At 39.7% G+C, this 26935-nt stretch overlaps 1 protein-coding gene across 1 annotated transcript; it reads right to left on the bottom strand.

Annotated features, from left to right (window-relative positions):
- Positions 1 to 622: 622 nt before the first annotated feature.
- LOC139724534 (microsomal triglyceride transfer protein large subunit-like) lies at positions 623 to 26935 on the bottom strand. The gene is given in 18 exon segments (XM_071635667.1): positions 623 to 1895; positions 3011 to 3181; positions 3777 to 3795; positions 3798 to 3900; positions 4519 to 4746; positions 5577 to 5698; positions 5838 to 5935; positions 6387 to 6601; positions 8556 to 8768; positions 9506 to 9622; positions 10346 to 10514; positions 10834 to 10994; positions 11575 to 11725; positions 13073 to 13341; positions 14349 to 14582; positions 14963 to 15159; positions 20700 to 20815; positions 26758 to 26935. Coding segments are annotated over 17 exon segments (2697 nt in total). The 5' UTR covers positions 20755 to 20815; positions 26758 to 26935; the 3' UTR covers positions 623 to 1720.

Genomic DNA, 26935 nt, shown 5'->3' with positions numbered 1-26935 from the left:
GCTAAATCACTGCTGAACAAACGCACTGTTGATTTGTTGTAGCGATATTGATTGAATGACGTTCTTTTTTATGGCTTCCCTCAGCGATTTCCAAAACCAAGGTGTTTTTGTTGTTGTTGTTGTTGTTTTGTTGTTGTTGGGGGGTTTTTTTTGGTGGGGGGAGGTGTTTGTTTGTTTGGGTTTTTTTTATGTTGTTTTTTTTTTTTGTCTGGTTGATCTATCAATCAAATTACCTACATGAGTTGTGGAATCGAATAGCTAATCATATGACTATTACGCATTATAGAAACAGATGACTGCTTAAATGCATGTCACATGAAAATCTGAGTGGGGGAACATGCACCTTCAAACACTCTAAATAATACTATGTGATGTTGACATCAAATGTGTCTGTGTATATTTCTGACTGTCAAAAATATGTTTTTTTGGTTTTTTTTGTGCGAGAAAAAAAAAATCCCACTGACACAAAGTTTGGATCTCACCTTTACACGATCAGAGAAATAACAAGTCTTATACTTCACTTCAAAAAAAACCAAACAAGTCTTTAAAAAATGTATATACTCATGAATGCTCAGGATGACAGCTAGAATACGGAGGAAACTTTGTGCCAAAGTCACTGAGAAAGTGAGATCTTATTCTTACTGGCACTGGAAAGTTCTTTTGGTACTCTGCAAAAGCAACCATGAAATTGAACATACTGTTTCCCTTTCCTTTGCTAAACAAGCTGGCTGTCAATCTTGTATCTTACACATACATTGCTGACACTATTTTTTGTCATATACTGGAAACGTCAATATTTTCGCATGATTCAATTTTTCACGCTGCATGGCTCAAAAATGCATTCGCAAGGTTCTTGAATTCACGTTGTCCAATTGTCAATCCATTCAAAATGTGCAGATAAAATAAAGAAGATATTTTTTGCGGGTTTTAGAATTCATGCTGGCCAAAAGTAGCGCGAAATGCGCGAAAATTAATGCATCACGAAAATTAATGCATTTACAGTGTATCATTGGGACTGAGACTTAAGGCACACAAGGCGACTTCACATAATTTCCTAAATACAATCCACACATATATTGCATAATGTTTTGACACACTTTTACAGCAGGCCCTTCAGGAGTATATATTCAACAACAAGCACCAAACGCATCTTCAACTTTAACATGTACACATCCACGTGTAAACAAACTCCCCCTCAAAATATAATATCTATACCTTCACCATTTTTCAACTGAAATATTTTGTCAATTGAGACAGTACAATGGTGCTCACTTGGAAATGCCATACAGCTCATTAATTCTATAGTCATTTATACATATCAATACCAACTGTGAAAAAAGGCATAAATTTCTAGACAGGAAACCATCTTGCATTTCCTCTGCATTTTGCTTTTTCTTTTTAATATCATGACTTACCACACACAGCACAAAAATATGACGAATGGCACAGCAAAGTTGACATTCATAATTTATCCTCGTTGAAATCCATTAAGCTAACAATGAGTCAAAGAGGCTAGTCTGCATATTCTCTACATACACCGATCTGACAAATAAATATGCCTATAAATCTAAATTGATCAAATCAACGTCTTGCATTCAATGTCAACTGTTTGATACACAGGGATGGAATGAGTTGAACTCACAATTTCTGCTACCTACTTTGACAACTATGGAATCCCGTTTTATGTGATTTTTAATTTTTCATTCTTTCCAAAAATGTTTTACCACCAGCCAGATGATTGCTCCTCTTCTTTCTCGCCGAACATTTCATCACACATGGGCGAGTTCTCGTCGAAAAGCTTGAAGGACCCTTCCTGTATACTTGTCTTGCGAGAATACGACACGGCAAACTTCCTCGGAGATTTCTCCGCCTGCTCAAACTTCTTCACAAATTGTCTGGAAGTGAAGAAGAGAAACTTACGATAAAAATGACAAATAACGATGTCTGCATTACCTACTTATCGTAATGAATATTTTCTCTGTCGGCTTTGTCACTGTTTCAAACTATTCATCCAAATGAAATTACATCTCGTTGAGGATGTTTTAAATCACATTGAAGCAGACTCCAAACATATCTATACGGCCACATCAACTCATCCCTAATTGGAATTAAGTATGTCATGTGTTTAATAAATCTATATGGATCTGTCTTAATATCTTGGAGGTCATGGATAAACTTATATATTTCTCTCTATTTTGGGGGGAGACGGGAGAGAATACTCTGCATTTAACGCAAACCTGGGTACATATCATTTTATCACTTGTAAACAGAAAATAAGAGATGAAGATATATACTAGTAGGTAATATAATATTACGCTGATTGTTTTCATGTGATAACATTGTAGCAGGATTGCATATCATGGGCCCTGGTTATGATGAAAAAAATGCAGAGCCATGCACAAGGTGTGCAATACTAGGAATATGCAAGCTGATATCATTTGTTTCAATGTCAATCCAACAACACTCGTAGTTTCCTTGCAAACACTTTTTTAGAATAGCTTGTGGCAGAAAGGTTGTGTAATTGCGAGTGATCTCAACCATTCTAAATGCCCTGAAACCTAATATTTTATTTTTGAGATTCACTTCAAGCAAATGGCTGCCTGCCTACCAAGTAGCTGCAAAAAATGTTTTTATCACATATCACCCCTAGGGTGACATCAAATGGTATCTCAATTTGCATAACCCGTATATTACAAAAACTGCAAAACTAAATTTTGAATACAAAAAATACTGTTTTAATATATTACAATATTACTAATGTTAAAAAATAATGTTTCTGCATTATTTGAAATCAATATTGGCATTATTTTGCAAAAATGTTGTGCAAAAGAAAAAAGTTTTTTTCACTCTCCTGGAATTCATAACTGTTTAGAGACAAGGTCGTGCGACCACAGGGATGATACACGACTGTAGCATGAATCAAAGTATATAGGTATTGCATATTACAAGAATTTATAATCCCCCGGCATTATGCACAATGGTACAGACTAGCAAACTTGATAAAACTTACTTGTACGACAGAGGTTCTTGCATCATCTGGAGACAGAAGGATGGAGGAAGCGATGAGAATTTGACCGTCGTCACGAAGTCGATGTGCCCTTTGGCGTCGGCGCCGTACTTGACCCCAGCGTTCAGGACCGGGCTGACGAGACGGGTTGACCCTCGTATCGACATGGCACCACTGATGGCAAAATAAAGCAAGGGATGAATATACATTGTATATATTATATTGGATGAAAATGAATGGGATACCAGGGAATATTGCATGAGTTACAGCCAATACTGCACAAATCGAATACGAGTGCAATATTGGCCCTAGCCAGTGCAATATTCCCTGGTATTCCTGAATTAAAGCCATTCAATATAATCATTATTATCTATAATCATTATCTAGAGAAGGCACAAACTGCAAAAAAAAAGTACCATACATCTACTAGAGTTTGGAGTCAACTCTGAACTGGAAAATGAGTGGCTCGCACTTGCGTACGTAGCAAGATGTTTATGCTTGTGAATAATAACGAGAGAGAGAGAGAGAGATCAGTCTCATAAGTGTTTTCAGTGTTCATATTTTCAAACACAAAATGAGAGTCTCCTATTAAATCAAGTCTTCAAACAATCAGGTCTCACATTCTTATCAAAGACCTTTGCATAAATCAGCCACGAACACTTTGTTTCCACTGCAAGAATTCCAGATACACTGTACCTCTAAAACATCCCTTTTATTGGCTATAATTCATACATTAGGCCTAAACTCAAATCAAGATGGTTAGGCCTACCTGTTGAAGACGGTTGTGTTGAAGTACGATGCCAGAGACTGAAGTCAAGACCACCACCCAGGTCAACTGACACGCCCCCCTGGAGGCTGGCATCCACCTCAAAGCCTGACTGAAGGGAGATTCTCTGCAGAACAATTAGAAAATTTAGTGTCAACATTTGAAAGAGGATGAGGACGAGGAGGACAAAGATTGAGTAGGAGGGGGAGGAGAAGGAGGAGGAGGAGGAAGTGGAGGAGGATGAGGAGGAGGAGGGGAGGGGGAGGAGGAGGGGGAGGAGGAGGAGAAGGAGGAGGTGGTGGAGGAGGTGGAGGAGGAGGTGGAGGAGGATGAGGAGGAGGAGGGGAGGGGGAGGAGGAGGGGGAGGAGGAGGAGAAGGAGGAGGGTGGTGGAGGAGGTGGAGGAGGAGGTGGAGGAGGATGAGGAGGAGGGGGAGGAGGAGGAGAAGGAGGAGGTGGTGGAGGAGGTGGAGGGAGGAGGAGGAGGAGGAGGAGGAGGAGGGGGAGGAGGAGGAGAAGGAGGAGGTGGTGGAGGAGGAGGAGGAGGAGGAGGAGGCAGGAGGAGGAGGAGGAGGAGTAAGACGGAGGAGTAGAAGGAGGAGAAGGAGGAGGAGGAGGAAGAGGAGGAGGAGGAGGAGGAGGAGAGCCATTATCACTCATAAAGTAAAGAGAACTATCTGCATGGAAACAATCAATAAGGGACAGGAAGCTGGCGATTATGAGATGGGGTATTAAAAGTCAGTCACCTGTGAGTGGTCCTGGAGGAGAATCAGGCCCTGGACAGCTGAGTAGGATGAGTCAGAGGCAGAGCCTAGACTCCAGGCCATGCTCATCAGGTCGCCGGACCCCGAGAAGAAGACGATCGGCCGTAGTGAGATGCCCAGCAGCTGGACAGCAATGCCTGCTGTAGATTCGCCTTCATCGCCGGTATCCTCACCAAAGAAGCTCTCCAGGCCCCTTGAGAACAGCAGCACCTAGTTGGCGAGAAAACTTTTATAATCACCCTTTTCTCTTTGTCAGATCACATTGGGCAAATCTACTTCCAACATCGCAAAGAAACACAGATAATATTCATGCCAACAATTAGTTTTTAACAAAATATCTTCTCCAACTCAATTGTGGTTAGTTTACTCCAAAGACTGCATAGACATATTCTCAAGGTTCTCATTGGAACCTGCAAAGCAATCAGTGGTGGATCCAGGCAGGGGCACACCATGCACGCCTCCCCCCCCCCCCTTTATTTTTTTTTAAGTTTAAACAAAGGAAATAAAAATGAAAACATGCCCCCTCCCCCTTTACAGAATTCCTGGATCTGCCCCTGACAATAAAGTACTGTAAAACATGATATATTCGCGGCATGAAATTTTCGCGAATTGGAGCTGACAGCCTTTTTCGCAGCATGAAATTTTCGCGAATTGCAACTGGCGTTCAATGCATGTAGTGTAGACAAAAACTTTCGCGTGCATTTTAATTTCGCGAATTTTGGCGCTCGCAAAATTCGTGAAATTAAAATGCACGCGAAAATTTCTCGTTTTACAGTAATCTTAAAAGCATAATCTATATTCAGCTGCACTGGCTACAAGATACACAGGTATCAGCTTCATCCGTATAATTTCACAAAAACATTTTCATGAGGAATTGGAGGAATAATGCAAGAGGAATTCACAGAGAAATCCACTGAAACTAACACATCAATGACACTTCAAAGCAATATGAAAATCTGTAACAATAAGTCCTGCCATGACGTTTACATGTAACCTTAAGATATCTCTGTATTATGAACTTTGACTGTGCTCATGCTTACCTGCATTATAAGCAGCGAGTCATTAGCAGCATTGAGACTGACGTCAAAGGAACTTTTCCTCAGCAGACCAGATCCAGTCATCTGTAGGTCCAACTCAAATGGAGCCGCAGCGGCTGCCATTTCTTTAGAATTAGAAAAGACCAACATTAAAATCATTAGAATGTCAGTTGGGCCTAGTACCTTCCACTGACATATCAATATTCACGTTAACTGTGGTCTGAATCAGGAGATAAATTTGTTTTCTCGTCTACAAGAACTGACCTGCTAGGAAACTCTGGTAGGCATTTGAGAATCCTCCTGTCCTGATCATAGCGTAGTTGTACACCATCATATCGGCGAGTGTATCAGTGATCACAACCCTGCAGGAAATGATGTACAGGAATCAAGAAGGCTTTGAATATACATGACTTGCCATCACAACTGTAAATCCCCTTAAACCATCCTTTTCATTAAAACATCATAAGAATCATTAAAATCTGTATCATCAACGCTTTTATCAATATAGTCCACTTAACATCATTACCAACAGCATCCTCTTTCTCAACATCATCATCATCATTAAAATAAGCATTATCATCATCATCATCATTATCATCATCATCATCATCATCATCATCATCGCCATCACTACCATCACTGTTATCATGTCATCACTTATCAATGATCCAACATGTTACTGAGCATCATCAAATTACGATATTGCCATGAAATACAAATATAATTAGACACAAATGCTCAATTTTCATCTCTCATTTTCTTGAAAGTCCAAATCAACCTCCCCCCCCCCCCCAATAAAATAAAAAGACTCACCCAGCTGGTGTCTTCTCTCGACTAAGCAGCATCATCTTGGCATAGACAAACTTGGCAAACTCATCAGACTCCTGTGAGTTCAGTGAGAGTGCCACATTGACTACATCCTGAGTGGAGGGATTCTTGCCCAGCACCAGAGAGACAGCAGCCACCCGCACCACATTGGAGAAACGCCGTTTGTTTTGGTGGTAGATGTAGTTCAGTCCAGACACAATCTATCCAAAACATGCAAAGAGTATAACCACCAGACAAAAATTTGATTTTTTTTGGTCATTTGTTAGACTGTCACACTCAGATATTTTTAGTAAGTACAGAACTGCAGACATGAAAGAACCAAACAATTAGGTGTTCAAGATATAATGTTCATTTGGGCAACTGAGAAGTGACTTGTTTTCCTTGGTTCCATTTCATAAAAGTTTTTTCAAGCATTGTACGTTGAAATAATAGCGGTAACTGCAAGAATTGCTACTATGCTCATAGATGATGGACTGTTTGAGGTTTGCTATATCTGTGTTTATGCAACCTATGATAACTGAAAACCATTTCAGCAACTAGACCCATGTATCAATGAAATCACCATGAAGGTATAAAGGTAACTAGATATGTCGCTATGGCGACTGATGCCTCCGCCATAATGCATGATTCTCCCAATAGGCGTATAGTACAATGTCTTCACAATGTGTGATCCATGACAGTTTCACATAACTGGCAAAATATTGAAATGACAGGTTTGTCAGAAATGTCTTGAACTGGGTTTACTATAATTTTCTAAGAGTGCAGGTACACATATTTGGGGAATTGAGAATTTTTACTTGAATTCTGACAGACCTTTTTATAAGTTTATGCATGGAATAATTTCCAAGGTATGAAGAAAGAGTGTAATGACGGTACAAAACAGATTTTTTTTATTTCTTTATTATTTATTTATTATTATTATTATTTTCTTTTTATTTTTTTTTTTGGGGGGGGGGGCATTGAAACCTGGCCTTTGACCCTTAACCTTTGACCTTTGACCTTCTGGCTGGAAATTTCCCAGAGAATCTCCATTAGGTAATGCATGTATTAAGTCTTGAAACTAATAATGCAAGCATTGCATATACAAGTATATGAGGGAAATAGTAACATTTTGAGGAGTTGACCTTGACCTTTGACCCCTGAATATTGACCCATGACCCCTAAATTCCCTAGATAATCCCTGCCAGTCAGTACATGCGTGTGTAGCAAGTTCCACAAAGATACAAGTACATTGAACCATTTGCGAGAAAAGTGATATTGCAACATTTTCACCTAACCTTTGACCTTTTGACCTCTGACCTCATGACATGAAACTCTCTCTGGAGAATCTTTACGCAGTAGTACATGTTCACACCAAGTTTCAAGAAAATATGGGGGAAATTGCAACATTTGTAGCATTTGACCTTGACCTTTTGACCATTGATCTCTTGCCAATGTCACTAAAATCTACTCAACTAATTGTCCCATCATACATCATCCTTGGACCAAGTTTGGTGAAAGCTGCTTCATCCAGTTTTGAGTTATCACGTAAACGGATAAATTTTAGGATTTGACCTTGATCTTCGACCTTTGACCTCTGTCCGATTTCACTGAAAAACTAATGAAGTAATTGTCCCATCATACATCATCCTCCAACAAAGTTTGGTGAAATTTGCTCCATCCAGTCTTGAGTTATCGCATAAACGGATACAATTTCATGATTTGACCTTGACCTTTGACCTTTAGCCGATTTCACCCAAAATCTAATCAAATAATTGCCCCATCATACTTCATACTTGGACCAAGTTTGGTAAAATTCCAATAAACATTACTCAAGTTATCGCGTAAACAAAAGCGGACGTACGTACGGACGTACGGACGGACGGACAACCCGAAAACATAATGCCTCCGGCACCACTTCGTGGCGGAGGCATAAAAACAGTTGATGAAATCAATGAAATTATGAGTGCACTCATGCGGCAATTGCACTTGATGCACTATTGAAAAAAAGAAAGAAGAAGACCTGTCTAAAGATTAAGGAACTGATGAAATTTTTTTTTAAATCTTAGCCTAAGTGTAATCTTCAAGTTCATCTTCATATAAACTATGGGGTGAGCAGACGAAAAAAATTGTCATGGAACACCACCCCTGCACAAGAGGACAGACTCTGATTACCTCACGGTCAAAGCATGCGGCGTCAAACTGCGACATGGCGTCCACGGCGATCTCAATGAGGTCCATGTCTTCGTCCTCCTTGGCCAGAGTCAGGATCCGGGGGAGGGTCGGTGGGTGGGCGACATTCTTGAGAGCGTAGAGCGAGATGAGACGGGTGTCCCTGTTCTCATCGTCCAGTCCTCCCACAAAGTGATTGAGAATGCCCTGCACAAGCTGTGGGCGAGTAACAGAAGTGATCAGGTACCACTCTATTTTGCTCTGTAGTATTTGGAAGGGTGGCTAGCATATCATGTACACTGAAAATTGTGCATAGGCCCTACATGTAAGTATGATTGATTGGATTGGTGAATATAAAGCTGGCATAAATTTCAAAGCAAGATATTAGTTTGTAGATAGGCATACATATACAAGAAAATAAATCTGTAGGCATCAGAAATTTTGCACAGGCAATATATTTTGGTGTCCCACATCCAAGGTTATACAACCATTTTCATTGGTTAAGGTCTGCATAAGAGCTGTTAAAAACAAAAAAGTATAAGGCAGTATAACATCTGCACAGTTTCATATTATTCTTCAGAGTGGAAATGCTTGATTTACATGTGACAAACATGTTGACTAGTAAAAGTAAAACCGTGTAACTTGCTGAGAGATGAATTGGTAAGATTCAGTGGAGTATTTGCTTTGTGATACATTGACAACTTGATATCATTATTTGGTTTCTAATACATCTGTGTATTAGACAACTACATAACTTTTTGTTTTTGTTAGAGTTGCTTTCTACTTCTACTGACGACCAAAAACTTACAAAAATGTTGTGTCTCGTAAGGTGTCGCTCGTTCAGAGTTATCTTTTTTTTTGGGGGGGGATATATAAATATGTATATACCTCTTGTTTAAGTATCAAATTGAACTCTAGTCTAGAATACTATTAAATAAAATAAAATAGCATACCTCTGAGTTGCAGTTTTCCTCTGAAATGGCACAGAAGGTCTTCACAATAGAACCCAGTGAGAGTGCCATGGTCTTCCTTACATTCTCATTTGATATCTCATTGTTGCTGACCATTCCCTTTGAAAGATAAAACAAAATGATAACATTAGGCTATATAAATATAGTACAACAGATGTCTTCTTTCAAGATATTTGTGAAAGATCTTTAAGTATGACAATTACACAATTAGACCCACAAAGATATATACATCACTAAAATCTTACTGAAGCATTCTGCGCTTGGCCTTGGTCAAGATCAATGAATCTGCCCCTGGTGGTTTGGCTGTCTCACCCACCAGAACATGGAGTGAATTATTGTATAAATTTGATATTGTGCCTACAATTTGAATCTTTTCATGGTTGTTCATACGACAAGATGACACAGGCCCAGAGATGACACCAGCTTTTTTTCGGGAAGGGGGGGGGGGGCATTTATATATCTAGTTCCTCTACAAGCAAAAGAAGGAAAAAGAAAAAAAAAAGCCTCTTATCTGGGCACATGCGAGGGAGCAAAGTGACGGAGCCCGTATGAACTATGAACGAGCGGGGGAGGGTCTGGATGGGGGTGTCCCACCTCCAAGACCATGGAGATTTAAATTGTGCGTGCATACATGATAAGTAAACCTTTTTCTTTTGTAGGGTCTGAAGGGGGGTGTGTTCATACCAACACACCCCCGATGATCCCCATGCAGGCCATAATGGGTCCAACAATGCTGTTGTCTTCCTGAAATATTCTATTCAAGACAATGGGTTCCACTCAAGATGCTATAACACTCTCTCCTAACTGAGATGATACACATACCCATAGCTTTTCGATCTGTGCCACTGAGGGGTGATTGTTGAAGGCGAGGTTGACCAGGAACTTTTCGATCACGTCTGCGAGGTCATTGTCTCCGAAATCTAGCAGCTCCAAGGCAGCCTCCCACGATGCAGTGGTCTGTGTGGCTGCCACAATGTCCAGCAACTGAGGTCTACAAATCATCAATAAAATGCATTAGTGAAGTATGATCTGTACATCCATACAGGAATACCCCACATTCCACGCCATAAAAAATTTTCACTTTTAAAAATCTTGCTTAAATCTGATGCAGATATTTATGGGAAATATCACAGTCACATCTACCGTCATTAATTTCAAAACAAGTTATCCTCAATAGACTATGTGAGTCCTTGTGATAAAAATGAAAGATGACCACATACACAGAGACACACACGTACACACACACACACACACACATACATACATACATACATACAAACATACATACACAAAATGACAAAGTTTCTTACTGAATTTCCTCATTGGCCTCACTCCTGACTATATCAACTATAGTCTCCTTCCCAGCCTGCCTGAAGGCCTGTAGAATTTCAACAAACGCGGCCGAGGATTCTGGCTGGGCGAGCAAGTCTGCCTTGATGGAGTCTCTGTACTTCTCTATTACATCTGCCGCCTAAGAGCATTGAAAAGAGAATAACAGTGAGGTAACATTTAGTATTCCCTGTGTGTCCAGAATATGCATGCATACTGACATGTTTTGAGCTACACACAAATTCTGTGCAGCTGCAACAATCACCGAGATGAAATCTAGACTGCATCAGGAACAGCATGCCTAGAAGGCAATTCTGTTTGTACTAGTTATATATGACAGCTAGACTAGACGTCACCAGCTTTTATGAGTAGATGTCTAGAACCCTTCACTAATATGACATCAAAGTTCATTCTTCCACATTCTGGTGCCCTCTGAGTCAAACGTACACAATTAGTCAAATCACTGAGATATACAGAAGCAGTGATATATCTGCATACTTTGGCTTATACCTTCCCATAAATTAAATGAATTCAGTATTTGATCATCCAGTGAATGCTTATAACTTCACAACAAAAACACAAACAGGTATGAATATTCATGATATCTCAATTCCATCATCTTTCATCTCTGCAAAGATTGAGGCTTGTCTATTGTACACAGGTAAAAATCCATCAATGAAAATTCATCTTCATTTGAGACACACATGCGATTCGAGACTTACAGACTGACAATTCTCTGTGCATTGCTCCTCAACTGGGTCTAAAGTCAGCGTCTGGGCCACGAGGCTTCCTGCACCTTGTATAGCGGCCTCTACAGTTGAACCCTGGAGAACCTCAGCTCCATCTGATGAACTTTCAAAGACCAGTGACTGGCTGTAAACATGTAAAAGAGAGAGAGTCACACACACATAGCACACAAAAGAACTAATTAATACGGGCATTCAATTTTCTCCACAAACTACCTTGAGAATCTTTTCAAAAAGCCAAGTTATGTCATGGCTCATCATACTGGACTTCATATATGTCCTGTATATATATTTGCAGCTCTGTTACAAGTTCAATAAATCTGTTTCTTTTTCACACACAATAATCAACATCTCTACTTCATTTTGGTGTGGTTTTACTCACAATAGCTACCCCAATACACACAGGGTGCCTTGGATACTCTGTAGGGGCAAGGAGGTTCAAGAGAATGGAGTCACAACTGTCGTATTTCCTTTGAAGTCACGTTCGATGCTGCCACTCGAAAGTATTTGAAGCATGTGGCAAACTGGATCTGCCGCGCAGATAGGAAGACAATTGACTCGTGTCTTATTGCATAATCCATCAGCCACTTTCTAACGAAAATATGTCTTTGCGATGGTAATTACTTTTCGCCATCCCTACTTATAAAAGATAGGTGGTATATAAAGGTAAAACCACGGGGATGCGAGAATAGAAATTGCGCAAAAAATGATGAAATGAAAATGACAATCACTCAACTGGCCATGCCCGGCCACTAATCTGATATATCTATTAATACAGAATTATACTCGAAGATTATTCCATATCAGTTTTATTCGGAGGAATTAAGTGGAAAAGTGATAAAACCGGCTTTCCAGGAGGGTACAGTTTTAAACACTTTCACATGATACAGCTCTGATTTACACTTTTGCACATATTTCTTGAAGGGATTGACCTTTGTTTAATGAGCTTTATCATCAAGTGAGATTTCGTTTCATTTAATAAATAAACAAGCAAAATATAGCCAACATTAAGTTAACGTTCAAAATGAATCTTCAGATTGCTCAGCAAGACGGCGGCATCAAACCCGGCCACCAAAGGCACAGATGCACCTGTGGAATTCTTTTGTACATCAATAGAAAAGTGACAACTGTTTGAATAATTACAACCAGTTGGAACTCCATCTCTTAAACCTCCTTGGTAGGGGATATTCAGTCATTACATCAACAAAGAAATTGCAGCCATTTCAAACCTAACTTTGTCGAAAATACTATCAAAAATTATTACAAGCTCAATATTCCTTACTCATACAGCTGTGCAATGGAAGCTTAGAACGACCCAATTCAACTAATCCTCTGTCCTTCAAAGAAAAATTTGCAGCTAGCTGCATTCTGATCCACAGACTCATCAGTCTGAACAAATGCTTTCGAGGTTTTGATATGTTTCCATCCTTGGCAGACAGAGAAAGAGAAGTGGCGAGGCAACTGATAGACCCACCTTGACTGAACGGACGAGGCAATGGCATCTCTGATCGCGACGCTGATCCCGTAGCTCTCCGTTCCCTTGGCCGATTGGACCATTGACCCGTCCTCGGACAGTGTGTAGATGGTGGAGCACTCCGACTGGACGTCCACTCCAAGAATCTGGCGCGGGTGCTTGAAGTCGCCGACCGACGCCGGATTCTTGCAGCTTGCGAGGTTCTTGGTCTTAGTCACTTTGCCGCCTGCAGCTGAGTATGTGACCTGGCAATCTCCCGATGAGTCAACCTGGCGGAGGAGATGAAGTGTGAAGCAAATATGAAACAGACAAATACTTGGAAACCCTATCATTGCAAGCTTGCTTACAAGGAGGTACTGCTTTTAACAAGGAATGCAGCAGCCTGGATTTTCCAGTAGTGTATTGAACTAGTCTCTTTTTTAGTATGTTTACAATGAGAAAGTGGATATAACAAGGTAAAAGAGGCCGTCCAGGCAACCTTGTTATAACAGGTTTTCTGCATAATCGGAATGACTTGTTGTAAGAATAACAAATGCAGGTCATACAATGAATATCATCAGAAAAAGAAAACAATTCAAGATGTCATTAAGTAGCTACAGGTGAAAGGCATGAAAAATATGAATATAAACTTATCGAAGATATGAAATAAAACAAAGGTAATCTCTAATCTTTAATAAAAAAAAGGTAGAACTAATGTTCCAAAGCATGTACTGCAAAACTAGAATGCAGGAATGACAAATGCATCTACAGAATGATGACATAGTTATATTTACAAGGAGAAAATGGAGTAAAGATTTAAAATTCAACACAATATTCTAGAAAATTATTGCTTTCTACTGACTCATTAACCAAGCACACTTCTATCAAGATTATATAATACATACAATGATTTGAAAATGAAAAAAAAAAAATTTCAAACACCTTTTTCTACACATTTTGAATGGGTTGAATCAAGGGCTTCGTCAGTGATGCCTCGCTGGTGCAAGTGTGTTTGTGTGCATGTGCCCTGGTAGTAATCATTTTAATGCAAGTGTGTATGCACTTATTTGTAGTTTCTGCACAGGCCATACATTTGAATGGATCAGGAAATGTTAAATCAGATTCAGTCTTTTTATGCCTCCACCACGAAGTGTCGCCGGAGGCATTATTTGTATATTGGATGAAAATATATGAGTATAAAGCAATTGTAGAGTTTGAATTCAAGAACCTGAGAATATGTTTTAGAGCTAATCGCATGAAAATATTGATGTTTACAGTACCACAGTCTCTCCCGTACCTCTTGCACAGTGCCCTCGCTTGACTGGAATTGGAGAAGGCTGGCTGCCCCCTTCTTGGCATTCAAGGAGGTGGGTGTGTCACTTGTAGAGCCATACACTGAGTTGACTTTCCCTCCCTTTGTGACCACATAGAGGGGTTCCCCACTCACCACCTGGAGGGTGGGCGGGGCGGAGCTGAAAGTGTTGGTCTCCTCAGAACGGCGAGATGGATTCTCCAGCTTGGTGTCTGCAAACTGATTACAATAAGGAAAAATAATGAAAATATGGCGATGAAATATTGGGAGTGATATCTTATGGTTGCTCATCTGAAAGCACAGTTAGTAAATCTTAGGATTTTCAACTAAGTTCTTTTATACCTGTGCCGTATCAAGTCCTTTAATGACAAACTGCCAAGATCATGGTTTTCGTTTAAGAATGCCTTACATCAAACTGCTAGAGTGTCGACAATTGAAGTGCTACTGACAACATAAATCTATATAGAAAATTCTATAAACTGTAATTTTACAGTTTATCAATTCACACCTTTAAGAAAGAGCCAGAAAAGAAGTCAGTGTGAGGTAATAGACATTCATTTGACAGGAATTTACATTTGATGCCGATCAAGAATTCTTACCGTGAGTTTCCAGATCTTCTCGTAGGCATCTTGGGGATTTTGCCAGACGACGGCCAAGTTGACGAGGGAGGACATCTTGAATCCGACTGTGGAACCATCACTTCTCCAGTCTTCCCCAACACTGGGGTCGTTTATCTCAGTCTGAGTGACATAGTTGTATGTGTAGGTCTTGCCAACCTCGTATGCAGATGCAATTGCTGCAAGACAAAACACAAGAAGAGAAATATATTATATCTTAAGATATATCTCTTGTTGACTAGCTTTTCTTTGTATGAATAACCATTGTTTGTTTCCCAGCAGAGAAAATCAGCAGATATTTCCATGACTTTCAGCAAACTTTTCACTTTGACCTCTATTGCTCCTCGCCTATGGAACTCCCTCCCATCTTTCCTCCGTGAAATTGACAAACTGGATCACTTCAAAGCCTCACTCAAGACTCACATTTTTCACCAGACATTTAATTGCTAACTGTCTTGGAGGAGTCTGCGCCTTTGAATGTTTCTGTGACAGATATATGGCGCCATACAAATGCTGTGGATCATCATCATCACCTATTCTTCCATTTTTAAATTCAAATAGAGTTTGATTGCAAAATGGATTAAGTACCATTTCTAAATATTCAGAATAAATCCATCATCGGATACGGCAAAATAGACCTTTTCAGTGACACTCCATTTGTTACATGAATGTGCTGTATCACAGAATATTCTTGAGGTTATGATGAAGAATATCCCATGTTTTCATGAACATTCTTTTCGTTGTTGTTGTTTTGTTTTTTTTGGGGGGGGCAGCTTCATTCACAAATATCTCAAATCAGAATGAACGGCATTAACTGGTTTTGCTATTTAACTCTACATACTTGTATATTGGTCATAACTTGTAAAAGTTTTCAAGTGTGAACACTTCTATGTACCATAGTATGACCTAGGGTGCAATCACACTGGGTGCAGAGACTTTGATCTGTACACAGGTATGTGATCATGTATTCTGTGTCCTGAAGCAGATGGATTCCATATCACACTCTCTCTCGATTGCCCCAACAATTTCCCTGCACAGGTTCCTGTGGATGTGGCAAAATTGAATATCAGTCTTGCAAAGGTCAATAAACTTCCTGCTGACCTCGATATGATACAGTCTCAATAGGTGTGTATGCACATCCTGAGTGGAAAATATACTGTATGCATTGAAACTTGCTTTTTTAATGCAAACTTTTATTGCGGGTTCACTTCAGGCGTATATGATTCTATGTGAGGTATATGGTTACATTCTTGTCAAGTATATATTCAGACCTGAAAGTACAAAGTACTATACAACTTTATACCTTTAGCCATGTTGCAGCAAAGCAACATGACATTTTGACATATAGATAATCATCAGCTACTCAGACACACAATGTGATGTGCACAGATGGACATATTACAAAAAGAGGCCTACAGAAGTACGCCAATAGGCCCTATTCTTGTCAAGCATGAGTTGAGTATACAGACTGGAGAAAGCCAGATTATTTGTTATCTATGTGTTTATTAAATATTCAAATTTTTGTTTCTTTTTGTGTCTGCTTTTAAAATCTGTTGTTGACCATAAAGAACATAATTTCACGAAGAATTTGATCATAGAACAAGCTATAGAAACTTATGTGTAGATATCATTAACCCATTGAGGACGAGTCCCGAGTATACTTGGGCTGGTGTCTATGGGAAATGCATGTTGTAGCAAAATCAGTTCGTCCTCAATGGGTTTAAGCTGCTAAAACAAAAAAAAAACAAAGAGCATCAATGAAAATATGGCTTATTTTGAACAATAACTTCAAGAATATTATTCCCTATCATTAAATGATACAAATTAGGCATTCATGGAAAGGCTTTATTTCACTCTGTTTGATGATGGACTCACTTTAAAATATTTAGATATATGGTGTTTATCCCATTTTGCATGCACACTCTTCATATAAATCATCGAAGGTTACATGTTTGTTGTATGTAAAACACTTTAAACAGTGAATTTCATACACACCATTTATATGCATTGATGATTAGATTACTGACATAGGCACTGTACTACAGTCGCTACAATTTAATGCAAATGTCACTAAATCTACATTTCAGGAAACACCAAGAATTGATGTGATCATAGCCGGAGATCACAATCCTCTTGAAACTGATCACCTTTAACCTCACATTAATTTATAGAAAAGGTATTGTATTGCATTTAAATTTATTTCATTATGGCCCAAAGCTTTGCATAGCAGAACACGCTACTGCTATTCTATCAAATGCAGAACGCACAACGTGAACTTCAGGAAGTTAAACTGGGGCCATGGTGATTCATCAGATCAATGAAACTTTAATCAGCTGATACCATCACGTGTGGTGGTTTTTCTACAATCACAACCTCCTATTCAATTGATATTTCATCTGCCAACACACAAACACACACCCCTGACTGGGCTGGTTTGCTGGACTTCATGTACGGAGGGGATGTCACATGCTAGCCCTTCCTTTAACTCGTTTCCGGAAAACTCTATTCACAGCACACTGAGACTATCCAGAAAGTGTCTGTATACAATCTTCTATTGTGCAGCTTTTCTGCGCTGACCTTGTTAAGCATTTCAGGAAAGAAAGAAAAAAACTTGTATTGATTTGAATTAAATATACTTGTCCACAAGCACAAAGTAGAAAAAAAAATCATATGAACTGAATGCAACAGGCAAGTAAAAGTTTGAGCACTATTAAGAATGTTAGAACAGTTTATATGGCGGTCAAAGTGAATTATTTTGGCAGCTCTAGATACACTGGGAAGCCTAAAAGCGAATGTCTACATCACATATAACAATGATGAAAAAAAAAGAAATCATTGTACAGAATTCATCTGAAATTAGAGTCATTTTTGCACAATGAGTGACATGAATAACTGTAAATTCTGCACAGTCAAAATTGCAGTAGGTCTTTCAAGAGATTTTGAAATTTATATGTAGGGCCTACTACTTCATGTAAATTATATTACACACGAAATCCTTCACTCCTGCAATAAGATATTCATTTTGAGCTATGACTGTCATCAGATGATTACATGTTATCAAATCAGTATTTGTCTGATTCATTAACATGTTTTTCACTGATTTGGTGCTCCCAATAAAGACAAATTCACAAAACTAGAAACGTCGCTATGGCAACTGGTATGCCTCTGCCATCATTGTGCAGTAATGCATGTACATGTACAGCTGTACAAGAACGTATGCATATAAATACAATTAATGTACCCACAATATTTAATCAAGTGCATGCATTGAGTTATATCCAAGGTAAGGAGAAAATAGTGTAATTTCAACATTAGATAGCAGAACTTTAGCATTTTATTTCTAATTTGACCTTTGACCCTATAATGATCCAAAAATTCCCAAGAGAATCATTGTCAAGCTGTTTGCATATATGTACATGTACAAAGTTTCATGAAGATACAGTAAATGAACAAAAAAGAAAGATGTCAAACTCAAACAAGTCAGAGAAGTTATTCTGAGATAACCTTAACCCATTGAGGACGATCGAGTCCCGAGTATACTCGGGCAGGTGTCTATGGGAAATGCGTGTTGTAGTCCGTCCTCAAATGAATACTGGCACTTTGAAGACACATTCCTGTTCACCTCACTTGGGAGAATTCCTCTCAGTATATCAAAAGTATGCTCAGAGCTGCATATGGAGGGCTCAGATTTCAAAATCAGTAGTGGCAAATTCTATATTTTAGGCAAAATTTGCTTTAAACAGTGCGCAGAACAGATTATCACTCAACTTCACATGGATTTCAAGTCCCTCTTTAGAGTCAGAGGGAGAGAAAAAAAATCTTTCATTCAGGACAGGGTGAGCAGAGCTAGGGCAGGACTAATCTGAAGTACATCTCAAGGTTACGCTCAACAAGTTTGGTTTGCATTTCAAAGACAAATAATTGCTTTGCGATCAATGGGACAGAGACACATCACATTGTCTTGGCTGACCTTTGATCTGGGGCTCTTCCTGAGTTAAGCATGAATAAAAAAAAAAAATCTGATGACTCTATGTAATATACCTGAACAGTGACACAGTATCTCGCTGAATTACCTACAAGACGTTTACACTTTTCATTGAAGTATCTTTTGCCGATCAACACAAAATTCTTACAAGTACTCTACAACCATAGATGACGAGAACTTAAATATTTAATTAATTTCAAGAAATTTTACAATAAGATGCTTCATGGGTCAATGACACCTAAAACAGTCAATTTTGCAGTTTTTCCTCTAAAAAATATACCAGTAACCCTCTGAGACCAATTGGTTACCAAATTCTATAAAACTGAAATCAGTGCTCTTGGTCAATTTGCCATCAAGCATTCAAACACAAGGCCTTGAACTATATGTACCATACTGTAGTTTCACACCTCTAACGTAATATTCATGAGCACTGTTACTTATGTTCCATGTATTTCAGAAGAAATGGCAACAGATATGATCTACATACACAGTATGAAGGCTGTACTCGGGTTTTACACTAAAGAATACATATATGCACATAATGGGCGATACACTCTTCATTGTTCAGATTTATAACAGATTTTATGTATCTGTTGAAATAGTTTCATCAATTATGATCTGTTAATTTGCATTACAAAACTTAGTCTGAATCAACTTGTGCTGATCACACTGAATTAGGCAAGAGGGCCATAGTCTTTGTGGAAAAATACCTGTACCGTATTCTTAATGAACACATTCTATACAGATATATTTTGTCTTACCCAGTATGCTCACTGGCATGAGAGGCATTGTCCTGAAATATTTTCCTCTGCAGCAATATAATCAGCCACAACGTGATATGAATAACAGTCAAGTACTGGTAATGTATAAGCTGTTATTTTCGCGTACAGATATTTTTGCCAATGAGGAGACAACGGACATTTTTGCTAAATGTTGTTTGTGGAAACTGACACAATTCGCCGTCCAACATTGATTCGCAAAATTTGCGAAAATTAAACCCTCGCAAAAATAGCAGCTTTTACAGTAATAAAGTGTGTATACTGTTGTCAATGTCTGTCATGGATACATTTTTCCTCCTCACATTTGTGGAGGGGTCAATCTAGGAGTCAATGGTCACTACACAAAGTGAAACACTGAACACAGGAAACAAATGATGTGGCAGCTGACCACAGGAAACAAATGTGGCAGCTGACCACAGTATACATTGTAGACAGGGTTATAACAAATGATTCCTACCTAACAAAAGTTTCAGGCAGGTGGCCACTACTGACAGCTACAATTTGTAGGTTTGACTGTGTATTTCACCTGTGGTCACACTTGTACCATTGATCCGTGTAGGGACTATCATATTTGTTTGCATATTAAAATCATCCCCCCCCCCCCCCCCCCCCCCCCCCCACCCATTCTGGCAATGCAGTCTCTTGACAAAATAGATTAAATATGCTGGCACTTGTGACACCAGCAGTAACAGTGACTTTGTAGGACTCATTTTCACAACACTCAGATTTAGTTAAGTGTTAAGTGGGCATCAGCTATTATTGCTGTGAGTCAGTGTGCCACTCAGTATACAGATCTCTTTCCTCAAACTACATTGTATAATTATACTCAATTTTTAGCATTTCATAAATTTAATTTCCATAACGTACTCAAAATGAATGTATCCAAGCTGGAATTGAGTGGAAGATACTGGCAAATGAAAAGGGGTATATATTTCAGAGTGTACGAGATACTCACCAAGACAGGAGGAACACACAGTGAGCAGAACCATCAATCCCTGGTATTTCGCCATGGTAACGCCACAAGCTGTTTCAGTCAAATCAAGTAAGTGTCAGGTGACTCAGAAGTGTGATCTGTTCAACATGCAAAAACAATCACATGACAGACATTATTAAGAGACATTTCTATGACAAAGACAGCTTGAACAAGCCAGAAGAAAAAAACAAAACAAAAGAGTTTAAACTTTTCACAATTGAAGAGAGGGAGAGACATCTAATACAGAACATTGATGATACTACATATTGAGAGAATAATATTCACCAGAATAAAAAGAGAAAACAAAGAAGAAATGCATAATCCCTCAACTGCATCATGCCGAGCGTTAACAGATAAAGCATGGGTAGAAGAGAATATTGCAGAAGGAAATTAAATATAGAAAGATCGGGAGAAAATCACTAAAGAGCTCTTCTTGCTTAGGGCCAACACCTTAACACATCAAAGTACATTGCATCGCATATCACAGCTTTCTGACAGTGACGATCAAACAGCAAGTACTGCTAGCGAGACATGATATGTGCTACCTATATCATACCAATAATGCATCCAGGGGGTCCTACAAAAAAAAAAAGATTAGAATATTCATCTGTATTCTCAAGAAACCAGTCACTGAGTTTACAGGGGTCTTCTTACAGCCAGCACAGAATGTCCGCAATGAAGCAAATATTACACAAGACAACCCTAGTCCAAATATCTTGTGACGTGGCCAAGCAAAATGTGAATACAGTATAAAATTCTTACATTGTCTTTACCTTGGGCCCCTACAATAAAGTCGTCATGCATCCACTGTAAGTGCCTGTAAGGTAGAATAATTTCTTGCATTGAGACATATCAAGGTAACCTAAGCCACGGGAAGATAAGTGACAAAAGTCGACTCCGGCAGCCAGCAAATCACACACGCACACGTACAGGAGAATGCCAGTCTTATCTCTCTGGTAGAGATTGCTGCATTAATCCCAGCTGATAACCCTAGTGACTCAAATTAGACTGCTTCAGATTTCAAGCATCTTCAACATTTGTCTTCGTATAGGCACGACAGCTTACTTCTAGAACGCTGTGCAGAATGCTTCTAAGAGTTAGCCCTTGTTATGCTTATGTTGTCACCAGTTTTTGCCATACAATTATATTTCATGAACATGAGAAAACAAAAATACCAAATTTCAGTCGAAGTTTTCTAAAGTATACGATACAAAGCTGGATTAAGAAAATAGGGAATGGGCTGTGCACATGATGCACATGCCTAAGCACTCCACTTGAAAATACATATTTAATTCTGAGTGTAGTTACAGAAATGCCAGCTTGGGTCACCACATTCACAATTCACTGCAGGTGCTGAAATGATGAAATTTAACACACAGTACATTGCAAAGGACAAGGTCACCTACTCAAATCTGGTCGCATGTTCACCTCTATGGCTTGAGGTAGTCTTTAGTGCACGTGTTTGCCTCACATAACTTTGGGGTGCATAAAACATAGTGTCTAGCCACATGTTGTTAGCATTGTGCAAGTCAACACATTGCTTGTTGGCTCGATATCATGGTTTTGCAATATGATATTAGGGGTCTTATTATGAAACTTTTATAGGTTCCCTATTCCCTTGTGCTGACTAAATGCATGCATAAATACCTGTATATACATTGTACAGGTGTAGGACTATGCTTAGAAATATTGCAAGGAGCAGAGAAATACTGCTTGTATGTCACTGCTTGACAGAAAATTTGTGACTACCATCTGCCTCTTTTCTTTGATATCATTCCAACAGTAATAAATCCAACAGTCATACAGTTGAACCTCTCGTATCCGGACAAGTCGGGACCGGGGCTCATCCGGATAAGGGATTTGGCCGGATACGGGAGACTCAATGCTTTATACATGTACATATACATACACATGTACTGATGTAGCCTATTGTAGTACCACATGTAGTAATGTGTATACTGCAATCTTTTCATTGTTACACTCTGTAACAGACCCCAAAATAGAGGTTCGTGTTTGCAAGAATGAAATCATTTTCTTTTATAAATTCTTGGGATGATTTACCTAAGTAATTAACGCTATTAAGAAATGTATCAAGTATATGTAATTCATGTGTGTTTGTGTAGAGGTTCTCAAGGAGTTGAGAATCTCCCTTTCCTCCCGTAATTATAAAAAAAAATCACGGCGAGATTGCGTCCGTATAATAGAATGATCCGGATAAAGGGAGGCCGGATAAGAGAGGTTCAACTGTACTTCAATTTGGGAGGGAACATCTGTTTCATAGTTTCAAAAGTGCAAAAACTGTTGATTTGCAACAGAATGGAATATAACATACAGGTAGATGACATGATTTATCTGCAGTTATGCTAAAGATACTTTTATTGGGAATACATTCACCTGGATGACCAAGAACTTTGAATGAAATTTGCAAAGCTTCTGAATCTAAGGAAAAAATGAAAAAGGAAGAAAGGTGCAATGGATGAGGCATGGTCAGAGAGAGAAATTAGGTTGAACATAGGATGATTGGAGGGTGGGAAGCAGGAGGGGCTAAGGGGGAGGAGGAGGAGGGGTGGAGAAAATGAGGGGAGAGGAGAGCAAGGAAGGGAGGGTAGAGGTAAGGGAGGAAATTGACGGGAGAATATGAGATGAGGAAAAGGAGGTGGATGAGATGATGAGGGGTGAAAGAGGGGAGGGAGGAGGAGGAGGAAGAGGAAGAGGAGGGCCGAGGAAGAGGAAGAGGAGGGCCGAGGAAGAGAGGGAAAGAAGGGAGAAAATAAGAAGAGGGAGGAGGGAAAAAGCAAGGAGGGTTAGGGAAAAGGGGAGGTTGAGAGAATAGAAAGCCAGTGTGGAAGTAGTCCAGATACATTTTGTTGATGAAAGTTATTATTCATCTAGTCGATGTAGATTTGAGACGAATTATGAATCGAAGAACTGGAATTTAACTTACGTTTTTGGCAACGTTTCGCTGATTAATCACAATCAGCTTCATCTGGCCAGATGAAGCCGATTGTGATTAATCAGCGAAACGTTGCCAAAAACGTAAGTTAAATTCCAGTTCTTTGATTCATAATTCGTCTCAAATAGTCCAGATACACGTAGTGGACGATTTTAATCATCCACATTCCCCACACTAACACACGCATACGTATGCATGCACCCCACACAACGTGCCAAACCACTGATCGCGCCACCCCGTCAAATGGTACTCCCTAAAGAGGATCGGTAATTTTGTGTAATTCAGACGCCATCAACGTCCATGGTCGGCACACTGCATGCATGGATGCTAAGAACACAGTCCAGGAAGTAGACTAGTGTGGAAGCAAAGAGGGCATAAGGAAAGGGAAGTTGGAAAGATGGGGAAGGAAGAGGAGGTGAAGCAGGGAATTTTAGAGATGGAAAGAGGAAAGAAGGGAGTAGGGTGGAAGAGACCTAGAGAAAGTTGAGGAAGGAAGAAAGTCAGACAGGAGGGAGAGAGGGGAAAGAGAAAGAGGAGAGGAGGAAAAGTGACTGAAGAAGAGGAGCTGAAGGGAGAAGGAGAAAAGAGAGAGAAGAAAAGAGGTGAAGAGGAAAGGATAGGAGGAAAAGTGATGGAAGGAGTGGAGGAAGAGGATAAGAAGGAAGGACAATTGGAAGAACTTCAAGAAGGGACCCAGAGAGGTGAGAAATGAAGATGGAGAGAAGGAAGGAAGAGGTTAATTATAAAGAAAGGAGGGGGAAGGATGAAGGGAAGAGGAGTAGAGAGAATAAAAATTGTTGAGAGGAGAGGAGAGGAGAAGGAAGAATGGAGGTAATGATGGTATGGAAATAGAAGATAGGAGGAGGGGAAGATGGTGGGATGGGAGAAGGAAGAAGGAGGATAAGAAGAAGCAAGGCAGGAAGAGAAGTTGAGAGGGTGAAAGGAGGGGAGCTGAGGAGCAGGGAAAGAAGATTAAAGCAAACAGTTAAGTACGAAAACAGGAAGGGAGACGAAAATGCAAGAGGGGATTCCCTTTGTGATTAATTCATTGAGGACAGACTGATTTTGCTACAACACATGTTTTCCATAGACACCTGCCTGAGTATTCTTGGGACTCGTCTTCAATGGGTTAACCACCTTCGATTTTCTACTTCATTTGACTTCAGTGTGCACCGATCATGTCTTTTCATGGCACAGATGTTGCACTTATTGCATGCAGTCACCTGGCGCAGTTCATCAGCTCTGTAAGATTCCATGTACTGTACTTTACACTCAAAGAACATGAGGTTTCAATGTACACACTGATGATACAAATTCAAACAAACAGCCATGTGTAAAACCACAGTGACACACTGTTTGCATACAGTGTACACAAGGATAAATGCCCCTAATGAGAATTATTTTCAGTTCTTATCAATATCAGAGTCAAGGAAATGTTTTCCAGACAAACTGTATCAAGTATAGATAAGACCATTCTCTTTTTAATATACAGGAACTATGAACATGATCTGCCAACACACTGAAATAAACTGCTTTTTTTTCTTTCTTTTTTTGAGGGGGTGCAAAGGGGGGGGGGTCAAATGTTTGGTAACCAAGTGACAGCAAAGGTCTTCATAAGTTGTACCTGCAAGACTTCCACAACTCTAATGCTGAAGTCCCTATCGAAAAAATGTATCGAAAAAATGTCATGTTTTACAGATCAAAGGACAAATGATATTCTGGAATCCCACGATGCGACGTTACATCACATCACACATCCAGCACATACCGACAGCGCGCAAGCTCACTCTCAAAATCTCACAGCTTGCGCGCTGTCTGTATGTGCTGGATGCATGATAATTAATGATGTGATGTGACGTCGCGTCGCGGGATGATTCCAGAAAAAGAGCCCAAAGGTTAGCGGGCGGCGGAATTGTCAAAGAAAGTGAACTCGTCATACCTACAAAGTGATTAGTTTGCAAACAAATTGGAGTACTCACCTACTCTATCAGTGTGGAATAGTAATTTGGAATATATGCACAAGATCAGGTTAGTACTGATTTTATTTTTCCCGTTACGAATTTTTGTAAAAAAGCTGTCAGACTTCAGCTTCATGAGGCTGATTCTTGTGCGGAGAGGCGAGAGCCGCAGAAAAAAGCACTGACAATATTTAGTCGGATCAGGCCACTAGGTGCGGCAGTCTTGCATTGTGTGAACACGCTGGCGCCCGTGTTTTGATGGGTCACTCTGCATCGGTTGATTAAAACTCGATTTTTGAAAAAAAAAACAGACCGAATTTTTCCTTTTTTTCATCATGGATAGTGGACATGTGTGTGTAACAAAAAATCACCGTGCAAAGTTGTGACAATTTATATGTCAGATGTGAGATGAATAAAAAGTGAATTGGGAGCTTCTTGAGGCTCTCCCCCGGGAGGCCTCATGAGGCTCTCAGCAGGCCTCGTGAGGCGGGGCAGTGCTCATACGGGGGAGCAGGCCTCGTGAGCGGGTTTCCCGGACTGACATAGCATTAGACAGCAATCATACTTGCCCAATCTACCACTTTTGAGAGATTTCAAGCTAGTCCTGCTCGTTTTTAAAAGCAGCCTGGATTCTACTGCTTTCTCAAATGAAAATGTTGGCAAGTATGACTCATGAGTATGAGCTACATATTTTACGGTTTCTCGTGATCATGATGGCCACACGCCTGACCTGACTGACACTCTGCTCACTTATTCACCGACACTTTTTCACTGACACTGCACTGTCACTGACACTGGCATTCAACCCGTCTACCGTCACAGCTGGCATGGTCTAAAATTTCAAGATTCATCCTGGGGTATGGGGGCTACCCACTTCAGCTATGACTGACTTAGATGTAATACAAAATAACTTAGTTTATGTCCGTCATGGGCTGTTAAAAGCTAACTTATATTGTGTTTACTGGCGACCAGCCCTACGTAAGCTCATGAGCTTTAACACTGTTGGTGAACGAGTACAATGACAATGTCCCACCAATGTACAATGCACAAAGTAATGCACTTCACAATTCGTGGTCTAGCCTCAACAACAAATGCTACGAACTTTTACGCGACATTAAACGCATCTCACCAAGGAATTTCAAAAGGCTCAGGAGAGAGAATACTGGTTGAGCTGTCGGCTTGTCGATGTTCACTTTTTGACACGAAAAACCAGTCAGTAGGTCAGCTTCTCGAGTGAATAGTGTGTCACCTTCAGGCAGTCAGTACCACCGCAGAGATCCTCTACCATTGCATGAGAATCACCACTG

Source organism: Diadema antillarum, unplaced genomic scaffold (assembly GCF_040938485.1).
Source record: "Diadema antillarum isolate AM-2024a unplaced genomic scaffold, OU_Dant_1.0 scf00000220, whole genome shotgun sequence".
Classification (NCBI taxonomy): Eukaryota; Metazoa; Echinodermata; class Echinoidea; order Diadematoida; family Diadematidae; genus Diadema; species Diadema antillarum.
The sequence above is the reverse complement of the archived record's forward strand: the minus strand, read 5'-3'. Positions and strand labels throughout refer to the sequence as shown.